This window comes from Vicugna pacos, chromosome 7 (genome assembly GCF_048564905.1).
Source record: "Vicugna pacos chromosome 7, VicPac4, whole genome shotgun sequence".
NCBI lineage: Eukaryota > Metazoa > Chordata > Mammalia > Artiodactyla > Camelidae > Vicugna > Vicugna pacos.
Genome location: NC_132993.1, coordinates 80,600,571 through 80,615,702, shown reverse-complemented (window position 1 = coordinate 80,615,702; position 15,132 = coordinate 80,600,571). Strand labels below are relative to the sequence as shown.

The following is a 15,132-nucleotide window of genomic DNA, read 5'->3' as shown; positions in this document are numbered from 1 at the left end:
CGCCGGTACCCTTGCCTTTCACTGTGAGGAGAGCATGCACTTGGTAGCCACTGGTCCGAGGACTAGGACACGTGCAGAGCAGACTGGCGACTTGGAGCCAAACCCAGCAGGTCTAGATCAGCTGAATCCCTGCCGACCCACAGTCACAGGAATGAGAAACAAATACTTATTGTCATGTAAGATTTTGCATTTGCTAGTGATGCAGCACTTTATGGAAACTGGGTAGTTCAGAAGATAACACTTCACCTATTTTAGTGTTTTAGACCTCAACATTTCTATTGGATTGTGAGATTCTAAGGAAAAGTCTCTCCTTCTTTCTCACACGTGTCCGTACTGATAGACACAAAAGCCGAAGTGTGATTACAGACCTATATAATAGCACATCTGAAAAAGAGTCAGGTCTAGTGGCAAAGATCTACTATGTACAGAACCTGTCTCTCACACTGATTCAGTGGAGAAGCTAATGATCACTGGGCTCTTCATCCTGCCTAAAAGAATAACAATCAGCCGAGCATTGCAATTATAGCTTACTTTATACAAAAATACCACCATATAGATAATTACACTGTGAAAAGCACTATTTATACTAAAGTAATATGTCTCAGTCGAAGTATTATAATATCTCAATTAACCTAAATGCACAGAAATAGGAGTATTTTGGTTATTATAATTTCATGAATAATAAATATTTTATAACAGTTTTGTGACTTTTATAGTAAAACAAGATTTTCAGATATCTGTTTTAAGATCATTTTACTGAAATATAAAGAGAAAAAGTTTTAGCTTGGTTCCTTCTTACAATATTTTTTAAATGTACTAGTTCCCTTCCATGCCTTAGGAAAACACCTAAGGCATAGTGACCTAATGACAATAAGTGAATATTTACTTCACGGTACAGACTCTCTTGGTACCTTAAAGCAATGATCATTGTACAGCGCTATGGAAGAACTATATGAGCAATAACAGATTAGGCCAACTACCCCCTAACTCCAGGCTATCCTCTGAAAGTTTCTTTGGAAAATGTGAACATAACATTTACAACTTGCTCTTATCTCTGATAAGCGGAATGCAGAAAAAAAATGGCAGCTATTAAAAACTCTTTAGTCAAGTTCTGATTATTCATTCATTGATTTAAGAAACCCCCTACCATGCACTCTGCACTGTGTGTGGAACTGGGAATAGAACTGGGAATGGAGTAAGCGCTGGACACAGAACATGAGCCTGCGGGATAGCCAGGGAGACAGACAAGAAAAGAGGCAAATGCAACATGTGATAGACAACACCCAACCCAATCTTTAGGGTCAAGAAAAAGAGGCTGCACAGAAGCAGTGACATCCAGGGTGAGATTTAGAGGACAAAAAGAGAGTTGTCACATGTGGCAGGGGAATAGCATTCCAAGCGATGGGAGCATCCTTTGCAAAGGCTGTGCCATGAGAGCGAGTGTGGTGAATTTAGGAAATGCAAGTAATTCCGGCCCATATATGCTTTGTGTCTCATGCTCTTCTGCTTAAACTGACTATGAAGATAAACACTCTCCTCACTTCACCTCCAGGAGGTTCTCCTCCCACCCCACTGACAATTCCTTCACTGATTCATCATCACCTCCTAAACATCTAGTCATTGCCGTGCATCAGCCTCAGCCCCTCAGACTCTCCTTTTTCCTTCTACACTCACTCTCTAAATGATCTAAGCACAGGCGTCAAGTACCACATGTCTGTTCATAACTAACACATTTCACACCACCCGACTCAGCTCCAATCCCTTGCTCTGTATCTCCACTCGGATTTTTAAGAGGGGTCTCTGGCTAGACGTGCCCAAATCCAAACTCTTGACATTCTCTCTATGAACACTGCTTCTCACAGTCTCACTCAACTCCATAAATAGCAACTCCATTCTCCTAACTGCTCAGGCCAAAACCTTAGCGTTATTCCTAACTCCAGACTTCCCCTGATACTCACATCTCATCCTGCAAATCGTATCCACTCATCTCGAAAATATTCAGAACTCTGTCACTCTTCAACTACCTCGGCCACTGCGACCCTGATGCAAGCCACCGTCATCTCTGACCCGGACTATCTCAGTAGCCTCACAATTGTTCTTCCCCTTCCATCCTTGTCCTCCACAGCCTGTTCTCAACACAGTAGCTAGAGTGATCCTTTTAAAAATGTGTCAGATATAAAACAGGTAAACAACAGGTTCACACTGGATAGCACAGGGAACTATATTCAGTATCTTGTAGTAACTTACGGTGAAAACGGATATGAAAATGAATATATGTACGTTCCTATGTGACTGAAGCACTGTGCTGTACACCAGAAATTGACACAACACTGTAAACTAATGATGCTTCAATAAAAATTTGTTTAAATGTGTCAGACCATATCACTCCTCTGCTCAACACTCTCCATTAGCTTACAATCGTACTCGAAGTTAAAGCCCAATTCCTTAGGAGCAGCGCACAAGCCCTTTATAATCTTAATAACCATCATCTCTCTGATTTTCTTCGTATTATATTCCCCCTCATCCTCGCTGTTTCAGCCTTCCTTGATGGGCCTCAAACATGTCCAACACATTCTTGCCTCAGGTCCTCTGCACCTGCTGTTCCCCCTCCTGAAACCCTTGTTGCCAACAGCTCTTACGATTCACTCCTCTATCTCATTCAGGTCTCTGCTCAAATGTCCCCTTTACTGATGAAGCCGTGTCTCACCTCCCAGCATAAAACAGACCCTCTTCACCTCATCCTCCTTGCCCTGTTTGACTTCTCTCTTCAGACCTTATCACTACTGGACTCAATTACAAGAAACAAAACACAAAAGATTGTGTTTATTTATTTACTACTTATCTCTCTAACCTAGGATGTAAATCTCCTTGAGACCACAGATACATGTTATTCACTGCTGTATCCCAGAACCTTAGAGCACTGCCTGGCAGATCATAGGCCTGCAGTAAATGGTGGATGAATTAATAAAATCTGAAAATATTACAAATTATTTGGACAAAAACTATTAACGTAACTTTCTAAGAGCTACTTCTTAATATTGTACTCTTAATTAATAGGTAAGTGCTTATAAACTATGTAAAGACAACTAATGTGATCATTTTTTTCCCTTTAGCCTAAAGATACACCTACACATAGAGACATACACACACACACACACACACACACACACACACAGATGAAGTTCACCATCCAGGGCTGAACAATCTAGAAGACTTCATAGTACACTTTTCCTTCGCTTGGCTTAGCACTTTTGAACACGCTGAAATAGTATGTTCAGTTCCCGTGCTATCTTAAAGCCAATTAGTATTTCTCCTGCAATTCTGTATATTAGTCCATAATAGTACTTTGTTAGTATTTTCAAAATAGCAATAGGAAAATTGGCAAAAACTGCAGTCAGACAATTCACAGAACTACACATAGCCGATAAATATATGAACAATGTTGATTGAGGTTAATATTCTTTAGTGGTTAATTTTCAACAACCTAACGTGGCTTGGCAGGGAGAGACAGCAGAATCACTTCAAGAAAAACAACACTGGCAAGAGGTTTCTCATAAAAAGCAAGAAACACAGAAATTGGAAAACCTACTCACTGGCGAGGGTGTGGAGTTGAAATACCTGTGATGGAACAATAGACAATATGAGGAGCAATCTTGTCTATGTCTTCATATCCCAGGCCCATTGCAGACAGTTTGCCAGGGACGTAGTTCTCCACAAATACATCACAGACAGCTGCAAGCTGGAGGAAGAGGTGAACGTGCGTCAGACTTCTTAAGAAACTTCCAAACTCTCAACAAATCCCCATATGATAGAATTCTAATTTCAGTAAACACAATTGATCCTCACTTCGTAACAGCCCAGAAAAATTACAGGAAAAGTAGGATTACAAAGTATAATTAGATAAACAGGAAGACTCTGGTCGACTACTTGTGGTATTACTGCCAGTAAAACAATAGTTATTAAACTTTTCAGTTAATACCATGGTATTAAGTGGATTCCACTTACATTGAATGTAAGAAATATGTAGGCTACATGCTCTGTCCAAATATATTCTCAGAAGTTTAGGTAGAAAAAAACAGGTACATAAAACATATGAAAAATATTTTTAACCCCTTTACAAAAAACTAAATACAATGTCTTTACTCCTCTCCATCCTTATTATGTAATATTCCTCGTTACAGCATGTACATGTCAGTACTTAATACATGTAAACATGATTCTGAATAGCCTTCATACTTTCTAGATGCTTTCTTTCCAAAAAGTTTTAAATGCATTTAATGAACCTTATTTTTAACTGAAGTATAGTTGATTTACAATGTTGTGCTAGTTTCAGGTGTACAGCAAAGTGACTCAGTTACATACATTTTTCAGATTTTTTTCCATTGTAAGTTATTACAAGATACTGAATATAGCTCCCTGTGCTGTACTGTAGGTCCTTGTTGTTTATCTATTGTACATAGAATGGCGTGTATCTGTTATTCCCAAACTCCTAATTTCTCTCTCGCCCCCAACCCCATTTCCCCTTTGGTAACCATAATACAGTCTGTGAGTCTATTTCTGTTTTGTAAATAAACCATTTTTTTAAAACTTCTAAACTGTGTATCAGTGAATCAATAACTGTCAGAAACAAGTCCCAGATTTTGATTCCCAGATCACTGCTATAGGAACTGGAGGACAGTAAGTCACTGTAAACCTTAATCTTACAATTCTTTTTAAAATTTCAATTGCAGCTACATATCTTTAAAAGCCTTTTTTAAAGTCGTGACAAAAATTGTATTAGATCATCCAGAAAAATTCATTACGTTAATTCTTAAACATGTCCAAGTGACTAACAACTATTCAATAATTTTCTAATTGCCATGTTGACTTAAATACATTCTCACATATACAGGCTAGTGTAATAGAATAAGGCTCTGCATCAGGGTAGGCAAACTTTTTCTATAAAATGTCAAATAGTAAATATTTTAGCCTTTTTAGGCCGCATACATTCCGTGTCGCATATTCATCTTTATTTTTCTTTAACAATCTTTAAAAATGTAAAATTTGTCCTTAGTTCATTGTCTGTACTAAAACAAATCCAACTGGGCCTGCACAGTTTGCCATCCTTTGCCCTAGATGGAAAAGTCTGAATTTACATAAACTGTAGATGTAAATGTGTAAATAAACTGAGTGAGGCATCACAGGGAAGTAAGCTGTCATCCTCCAGCTCCCAAAACAGAGGCACCAGAAGCCCAAGTAACCATGTGTCAGGAGAGGAGTGATAACTACATTAGGTTACAGGAAAGTGAGACAAAGGTTTCAAATATGCACCCCAAATCTCAAGCCATACAGGCATCCTTTCCAAATTTCAGGGGCCAATTAATATTTGAGCTGCCCCTCACACGGCCAACTCTATGCAGTATACTCCAGGGAGAGCCCTAAAAAAGATGAGTTTATTTATTGTAATAATTCTACCAAGTAATGCTTGGGAAATTTGGAGGAAGAGTGGGTGTTAGTATAAATAAAACACAAAGCCACAGTTCCACTTCAATTTATTCTGCAAATTTTTCTGAGCTTCTGTCTACTACCAACAAGTCACTCTTGCAGACACTAAAGAAAACAAACTACATCAAACACATTTTTGTAAGCTTCTATATCAGTCATCTCCACTGCATGTTCAATACGGTGCACAGTATAGTACCTTATGCAAATAACATTTGATAAATTATTTTTAATTTTAAAAACATGTATGGGTTCCTCAAAAAGTTAAACATACATTTACCATATGACTCAGCGATTCCACTCCTAGGTATATACTCAAAAGAAATGAAAGCAGGGACTTGAACACATACTTGTATCCAAATGTTCACAGCAGCATTATTCACAATAGCCAAAAGGTGGAAACAACCCAAGTGTCCATTAGCAGACAAATGTGTCCATCCATAAAGCAGAATATTATTCAGCTATAAAAAGGAATGAAGTTCTGATACATGAATGAAGTTCTGATCTACAACATGGATGGGCCTTGAAAACATTATGCTAAGTAAAATTAATCAGATGCAAAAGTACAAATAGTATGTGATTTTACTTATATGAAATATCTAGAATAGACAAATTCATAGAGACAGAAAGTAAATCAGAGGTTATGAGAGGCTGAGGGGAGAGGAAAGTGGAGAATTATTGGTTAATAGAGTTTCTATTTGGGGTGATGAAACATTTAGGAAATAGGTAGCAGGGATAGTTGCACAAAATTATGAATGTAATTAATGCCATTGAATTGTACAGTAAAAATGGTTAAAATGACATTTTTATGTTGTATATTAAACTACAATTTAAAATTTTTAACTATGTAGGGTATTTGCATTGTTAGATTTCTATAGAATAATAAATCACATTTCAATCCACATAAAGTATCCAGAAAGACCACAAACTGTTTCAATAAGATAAGTCATGCTAACAAAAAAGTATTCAGAATATATAAAGTCAACAAAAAAAGAGTTAAAAATAATATATATGGTATTATCTCATGTTTATCAGGGAAAAAAATGAGTATACAGGGCATAAAGAGATTTGATATGATACCCTAAAATATTCATCTTTTTGCCATGAACAGGTATTACTTGTTTAACAAGAAAAAAAATTTTTAAGCTAAAAAGAGCTGTATTCAAAGTACCATGTAGTCTGGCTCTACAATGTTATAAGAAAAATACAGAAAAGCTGAGTTTAAGAGCTAAAGATTTCTACTGATAAAGATGCCCAGTAGTTTCTCTATGATTACCCATGAACTCAATGCATATGCATTATATGTATTAATAAAACATTCCTGGAAAAGTGTATAGCACAGAAGTTAATTCTTTTCTCCATTTTATAAATACTTATTTTGAAAAAATATATACTAGCATTTTACTAGACACTGATTCTTAGTGAGTCTACCATCCAACACATTCTCTCTTCCTCTCTCTTTCAGGATATTCACCCATTTCAAAGATCATGTATGTTCCCTAAAGTTTTAGCTAAGTCATTCATTAAAATTTTAAATAGTGCAGTGTGGAAATCAGAGTCTACAGAAAGTTCCCTGAGTTTTATGGCTCTCCAAACTACCTACAGGCATTATACAAGTCAACTGTTTCAGTGGAGACCAAATATTTACCAAATTTTCCTGACACAAGGATCTACTAGGAAATAAAGGGGGGGGGGAGACTGGTTCCCAGTTTTACTGGTGAGTACCTCTTCCTCAACTAGGTGCTCACAGATCACCTAATATAATCTATTCTAGAATCTAGCCCGCAATGAAAAAAAAAAGCATAATTTTGCATATTAGAGAACCCACTATTCTTTTTATTTTCTTCTGGGGAAAAAAAGTATCTTCCTTCCAGTCACAGAGTTTAAAAAAAAAAAACTAAAATCAATTTGGAATACAGAATACCTAATTCTGAGTTGTCTTCATTAGATATAATTTAAGAACAAATTGGATAAAGAAGATCAGAAATAGAGGGGAAGTGATGATAATAAGTTAACCACATTTATGAATAAAAAAATCATAAGATAACTTCTACATGTATGTCGAAGAATGTCTTTACTCACAGGAGATGTATTCTGAAGGATTTAAGGACACAGTTTCATGATATATTCTACTTACTTACAAACAGTTCGAAAACACACAAACAGGTAGGGATAAATTAGGAGTTTGGGATGAACATATACACACTACTAAATATAAAATAGATAAACAACAAGGACCTATTGTAATAGCACAGGGAACTATATTCAATATCTTGTGATAACCTATAATGAAAAAGAATCTGAAAAAGAATATGTGTGTGTGTATAACTGAATCATTCTGCTAACCTAACATTGTGAACGAACTATACCTGAATAAAAACAAACACACGTACCACAGGTATTATTATGTAAATAATATAAATATAGAAAAATGTTAAAGTTGTTGTATCTAGGCAGAGGGTAAACAGAAGTTTATTATATGGTTCTTTCAACTTTTCTGTATGTTTGAATTTTTGACACTGCTTTACTGGTCATGATTCATACCCACAACATGGATACTGTCACTATCAACTAATTAACAGAGAGGTATCTGAAATATAGATGACATGTTAGAAAGCTATCAAATAGTATTGCCATGAAAATACACAGATTTTCTAAGCAGAGTTTTGTTTTTCAACAACCGTTTTTAGTTAGCCTGGGTGAAAAAGGAGTCATACTTTTTGGAGCTCTCCTGTATCCAGTTGATTGCTTTGTGTAATACTCTGGAACCATTTCTATAAACTAGATCCATTGTATTAGCAATCACAGACACTAAGTTATGAATGCAGAGGTTGTTTTGTTATTCGCCAAAAGAGTTCCATTCCATAAATAATGAAAAGGCCAGGCAAAAAATAATTTTTCCCCTAGAGAGTAAGATATATAACTTATGAATGGTATAACTAGCTAAAAGCAATGGACATGAATAATGACCCCAAATAATCTATTTAAGTTAATATGAGTTGAATTGTCCTTTATTGTTATCAATCAGACATGACAAGAAACCATGCCTATAATGAAACAATTTAAAGTTATTACAGTGTGATGGAGGACACAGGCAGGGTCCACAGAGAGTGAGAAAGAAGTTTCAGCAAATTCATGTATTTTGGTTGGAATTATACACTTAGGCCTAAAATATTCCAATGTACCCTGATGTCTTAGTAGCAAGAGTTATGAATTCCACCTAACACTGCCACACTGAAAAACTCTCATGAAATTGCAAAGTATTTGTTAAAATCAGAAACCTGTACTATTTGGGATAAAATAATCAGAATGTTCTGAAATGGAAGCAAAGAAGCAAAGAACTATGAACACTGAAGATGGAACCGAGAAACATAAAATAAAAAGAGAATGATAAGAATTAAGAGCACTCTCATAGATTAATGATAATAATGATAATGATAATAATAATAATAACTACTACTACTAAAAAGATAAAAAGAAGGGCCTGAAAATGAAGACAATGGGAGTTGGGTCCAAGGTGAGGGCAGCTACCACAGAAAAACAGAGCAGGGCAACGATAACAGAGAACAATTTAGAAAAATCAAACTAAGTTTCCAACAGAAAAAGAAAATAAAAACAAGCAAACAAACCTAATTTAGGCTATAGAAGAGATGTATGAAAATAGGGCGGTAAAATCCAGACATTTATCAAGCTTTGAGTTCAAATATATCTAGTGAAATTCTAAATTTGTTGGATTGATCCACCAGAAACCAAAGTGGATGGTCACTGTTTCTAATCTTAACAATTAGAAGACATTATCTTTCACTCAGCCAGATAGATGAGGAAAGTAGCATCAGAGCAATGAAGCTGAAGTTAATACTTTGGTATAAAACTAACTTCAGGATTTTGGTTCTCTAATCAAGTAGATTTACATCCATTACATCAGATTTTAAACTTTAATAAGGATGGCAAACAAATGTCATGTCATATGATGATCCAACTTCATGTGCATCAGGAACAGTGATAATACCCAATGCTTATTAATGAACGCTGACTGTGGCAGGTCCTCTGCTACAAATTTTCCACATATTAGCTCAATTCTAACAACACTAAGAAGTAGATGCTATAAAGAATCCCCATTTTGGTATTAAGGGAACTAAGGCCTAAAGAAGTTAAGTAACCTGCCTGAAGTCACATGACTAATAAGTAGAGAAGGCAGGATTTGAATCCCAACAGTGCACGCCTAGGGTGTGACCCTAACCATTGTCCTGCCCACTCAAGGAAAGATGCCAAGATCAGGTCTGGACACACCAGCCATCTGAATAAGTATTACAAAAAACTTGGGCTCTCCAGTGAGGTAGACCCAGGGTTCAAATTTCAGCTCTTCCCTTTACTAGCTATGAGATCTTCAGAGAATTACTCAAGCCCCTTTGAGACTCATTTCACCTCCTGGGAAAATGGACATTGTAATACTTCATTTACAAGGCAAATTCTGAAGATGTGACAAGACAATATGATCTGATGCAGAGCAGGCATTCAGTGAATAGACGCTAATACCAAAACTGAACACTGACACTATGGAGAAACATATACACAATATACAAGAAATTACAAAGCAAGTTATACTTACTACATGAGCAAAGTTAAACTCTTACATGGAATTTACAGAAAAATTACAGCTCACCAATTAAATAATGTTTTAAAACATTCTGATGTTCAAATCCATAATTATAACCCAGGTGGTAAGATGCCTTCCACAGAGCATACCGTACCTCTTTGATAATTTTCACCCCTTTTGGATCCTTGATGTTAACAGCTATACTCTAAAAATTAAAAATATATATATATTAAAATAGCATCATGGAGTTTTCCTATTACTGACAGTTCAGTAAGAGAGCCATTCATATCATAGATCCTCCTCGTAAAGTAAATGTATTTTCCCCACGAAGAAACATTTAAATCATCTTTACTGGTTTTATTTGCAATTTGGGTATGTTAGAATGATAGCAATGATCATAGTAAAAATCTTTCAAATAGTCAATACCAGATGTAGGCAATTAGCAATCCCCAAAAGAATAACAAATGTAAAGAATCAAATGATTTCTCTCTTAATAAAATTACTTCCATTAAGAAGCATTATAAATTTTCACAAAATGTTTTAAGTTACTAGAGAAGGAAAATTAGTAAAAGCTCTACTGTCTCTATTTGGTAACTGGCGAATGAATAAAGTAAAATAAAATTTCACCTTATTTGAATTGTTTATATCTACAGAAAAGGATAGACACAAACAAGCCACAATGATAGCAAAAAGTTTTGTTATTACAAGAGAATTACACAAAGAAAGCAACAGGGGGATAATATTCTTACTTTTTTATTTCGGTTAACACTGAGAAAATAAGTACTTTCTGTCCCCACGAAAGGCGGCCCCCAAGTTCGTGTATCATCACCAGTTCCTGAAAATAACAGCATGAGCTATTTAACTTTGAAACATCATGAGACATTTCAAATCAACAGGCTTACTCGTGTATACGTTCACAGAATACTAAATAAGATCAGCTCAACTGATGGGCCATGGGAGCTGGTTACAACTGCCTAAACTCTTTAGCTGTTCATGGTATCATTAAATTCTTCCATATCTTCTTTCACTAAAATCCATCCCTGAAAGTCAAAATCTAGAAGGGACTATCCTACTAGCAGTCTTTAGATTTAATAAACGGTCAGTTTGAGGGGGAAAAAATTACTCTCCAATTTCGACAAGCAACTCAGTCAGTAATTTCAGTGTTTTGGCATTAAATGTGCAAATAAAATGTTGGGTCTACCAAAGATTTTTGTTATAATTTAAATCAGGAAAATGATAAGCCTCTATGATAAAGTGGCATCTGAGGCTAGGAATAAAACAGTAATAAATAAATAAATCTATTTTTTAAATTCTGTAGCAATAATCATAAAAAGCAAAATAAGTGACTGAATAGCAAATATCAATAATCTGGAAGTACTATTTTCGCATAACATTATAGTTGTTTAGGTCTTGTTTCAAAGGTCTTGTTTCTGACTGGGGTATTGTGCTGTACACCAGAGACAGACACACTGTAACTGACTGTACTTCAATTAAAAAAAAAAGTCTTGATTCAAAGTAAACATTTAAAATCTTCAAAAATAGGCTATTTTATTCTGAATATCTACTTCAAGTTCTGATTAAATACTGATTAGAAACTAATCACTACATAAGTTTACTAGCCCCCAAATAAGAGAGAATTTGTGAGTATGGGTTAAAGTTTAAATTCTAATCTCATTTAAATGATATAATTAATTAGCCCGTTAGACTTCACCCACTAAAACTGGTAAGGAAAAATAGACACAGCCTTTTAGAAGACAAAAGAAAACAGGCTAAAGAATAGACTCTTTTATTTAAAATTGAAAATAAAAAAGAAAACCTCACAAAAGAAAGAGAGAATTACAGGACAGAAGAGAAAAGAAGCATTAGTTCTAACTGGAGATGAACTGATAACAACACAAAGCAATAATTGGTTAAGTATCAAACTGAATGGCCTGCTCAAAACATCAGGGGGATAAAATTACAAGAGCCCACCTAGACAGCCTCCCAGTAATAAACCAGTTAGAGGCTTCATGGGAAATGTGTATGTGAATCTGGATCTTCAAGACCAGACAGAACCTCCCAGAGTCAGGAGACAGTCCAGCCACTTCCATCTTCTTAAAGGTCTCAATACATTAAAATTTTTTTCTTTTTTAATGAAGAAATGTCAAGACAAGACTAAAATTAGTTTATTTCAAATGTTTACATTCATCTCTCAGGTGGAGATAACATCAGAAATCTAAATAGGAGGTCTACATGGCTTTCCTGCCCTGCCTGTCCCTGGTATATAATCAGGGTTTAAGAAAGGCAGAAGGCTCAGTGCTGATGGCACATGAAATGACATAAAGGTTAAAGGTCACAAACTGGTAAAACTGGCACTTTGGGAGACATGTTTTCTTTGACCCACAATACAATTTAAAGTTTTCAACTAACAGCCATGATTTCAAAATCTGGAGACGTCATATAAAAAATTGAGACCACCTTTCGTAAATGATATTTCGATGCATTCGTTTATTCAGCAAATATTTATCGGGTGCCTACTACGTCACAAACACTGCTCTCTGTAGAGCAGACACAGCAGTGAACAAAAGACCACATCCCTGCCCTCATATTCCTGCCTCCTGGGATGGTCCTAGAATAACAGCAGCGTTGTTTACTGCCCAGTCCACTTTATTCATTTAGTTTACCTGCCCAACCCTGCAGGCATATAGTTTACACCCACTGACGAACTCTACAAAAAGGAGAAAAAATACACTTAAGTTTGATATGCTCTTTTATTACTCAAATAAGAATAATCTAAGTCCCACGTCAGAAAACTAGAACAAAATTTAATTGAAGAACTGAAGAAGTAGACATTAAAAGAGACCAGTTCACCACAGAAATTTGAAAATACTGCCAAGTCACTTTTCCTCACATCCATGTTGAATAACGATCTCAAAAACACAAAATATATCATAGGAACATTAACACGTACTGGTCAGAAGGGTTAAGGGAAAGAGAGCAATTAGTCAGTAAAAGAGCCATGAACATTCGGTAGGAACAAAGTTTGATACCAAGCAAACGGCTATGGAACATAAAGGTCTAGATTGAGGAAAGGGTCCCCCCAGTGTGGAAACGAAAAAGTACAACGGAGAAATAGTTCTAAGCAATTAGGGAATAATGATTTCTAAAATGAGTATAAATGCAGTTATCCCCTCAGTATCCACGAAGGATTGGTTCCAGCACCTGCCAAAGACACCAGAATTCGTGGATGCAAGTCCCGTAAGTGGCCCTCCATATCCGCAGATATGGCACTCCTAGATTCAACCCACCAGAGATGATAAAAATACACAATCAGTGGTGGGTTGGATCTGAGGTGTTGAACCCGTGGAAACAAAGGGCCAACTGTACCAATATTTAACCTAGCGATCAACTGAACCAGCAAGAGAAATTAGATTGGATACTCTAAGGATGAAATGAAAGACACAATGGTTGAAATTAGAAAGTCCTGTGTTGTTGAAACTGGATAGCAATGTGGAAATTAGAAGTTTTGTGGAACCTATAAAAAAAAAAAAGATGTTCATCTAGAAAGTAAATATTATTCGGCATGAATCCAGCAATGACCAAAAGCAATAAGCATCACTGTGTAGATACATGAAGCATTATTTCTGGAAAGTAGGTTCTTCCACCACCTGGATTCTGACAAACACAGGGTCAGATAAACACAATATAAAATACATACTATTCCCCCTTGCTGATCAAAGACTCTTTTGCTAAGTGCTTTGGCCTCCTAAGATTTATTTAGCAGAAAGTTGACTCTTCCAGATCAAGTATTCTACTTCATAGTGTTTAATCACTTATGGTAAGTTAATATATTGATTTAATTGGAAGCTAGTCTCTTATGGGTCTTATAGATACATGCACACTATTCAAGGCTAGAACATCTTCACTGATTTGGGAATTCTGCTCCAGATCCATAAGCATCAGATCTTGAAAAATAAAAAATAATGCTAATTTTTGAAACCTTCCAAAACAAGCTGTTTATGGGATGATGTAGAGGAAGTAGAGAACTCTGCCCTTTGAGTGCTTGTTGGAGAGAAAGGGCACGTAACATGACACTTTTCTAAGCAACTTTATCGATAACATGAATCAAACACCAAAGTACTAAGTAGGCACCAAATAAAAGTGAGAACTGTGTAGCCAGAATAGGTTTATTTGGCAGACAAAGGGGCAATAAAGAAAGGGAAAGTTGTCAGATGAAAAACATAAAAGCAAAGAATTGATCTTAGCTTAGGTTTTTCCCTTGAAATATTTAAAATTATGAAATGGGAAACTGTGTTTTATTAAAACTAGAAAAGAATGTCTTAGGTTGGGGTTTTTGGGTTCCTTTTGGAAGGACTTTGATTCCTTCCCTTCTCTCCTTCTTCTATATCCTATTTCTTCCCTTTTACCTTCCCCTTGCCCTCGCCTTCCCTTCACCCTGCAGTGAGGAACTGTGGCCAGGCCTACTCTAACCTCAGTCTCAACAGGAAGGCCTGTGTGGGCTAAGGAAGGCCAGGATCAGAGCTGAGCGCCTAGATATTCCTTACTAGCTGTGTGACCTTGGGCAAATCCCTTGATCTCTCTGTGTCTCTGTCTTCTTATTTATAATCTAGGAATAACACTAGCCTGCAGGTTGTTGTAGAGACTAAACAAATTAATATAGGCAAAGTGTTTAGAACTGTGCCTAACACCGTGTTGTCAGCATCATCATTATTACATGTCGCGTGTCAGTTTCTACCAGAGGTTTTCAGGCGCATGTGAAAGACCTGGCTTAAGCCTTAGCACTTGGCACATATAAAGAACAGAAAGAGCTCTAATGTTAGTGTAAGTTCAGAGGAAACTAAATAATGGAGAAGAGAAAAATAACCATTTCAATTCTCTCCTCATCCCACATACAGGTACATGGATATTTAAAGAACTAGTAAAAATATTTTTTAGCTTGTTTCTGTGTTTTAAAGGGAGCCATAGTTTTACCTGGTCTTTCCACTTTTATAACTTCTGCTCCAAGATCTCCTAAATTCATAGTAGCGTAAGGTCCCGCCAGGACTCTACAATGT

The 15,132-nt window shown here is 36.1% G+C and overlaps 1 protein-coding gene across 3 annotated transcripts in view; it reads right to left on the bottom strand.

Annotated features, from left to right (window-relative positions):
* SUGCT (succinyl-CoA:glutarate-CoA transferase) overlaps positions 1-15,132 on the bottom strand; it is a 550,122-nt gene that overhangs the window by 524,449 nt on the left and 10,541 nt on the right. For all 3 annotated transcript variants that reach the window (XM_006198531.4, XM_072965240.1, XM_072965239.1), the window contains exons 3-6: positions 15,050-15,123; positions 10,828-10,913; positions 10,233-10,283; positions 3,619-3,739 (exon numbers count right to left, since the gene is read on the bottom strand). In XM_006198531.4, coding sequence (XP_006198593.2) covers positions 3,619-3,739; positions 10,233-10,283; positions 10,828-10,913; positions 15,050-15,123 — 332 coding nt within the window. The remainder of the gene's footprint in view (positions 1-3,618; positions 3,740-10,232; positions 10,284-10,827; positions 10,914-15,049; positions 15,124-15,132) is intronic.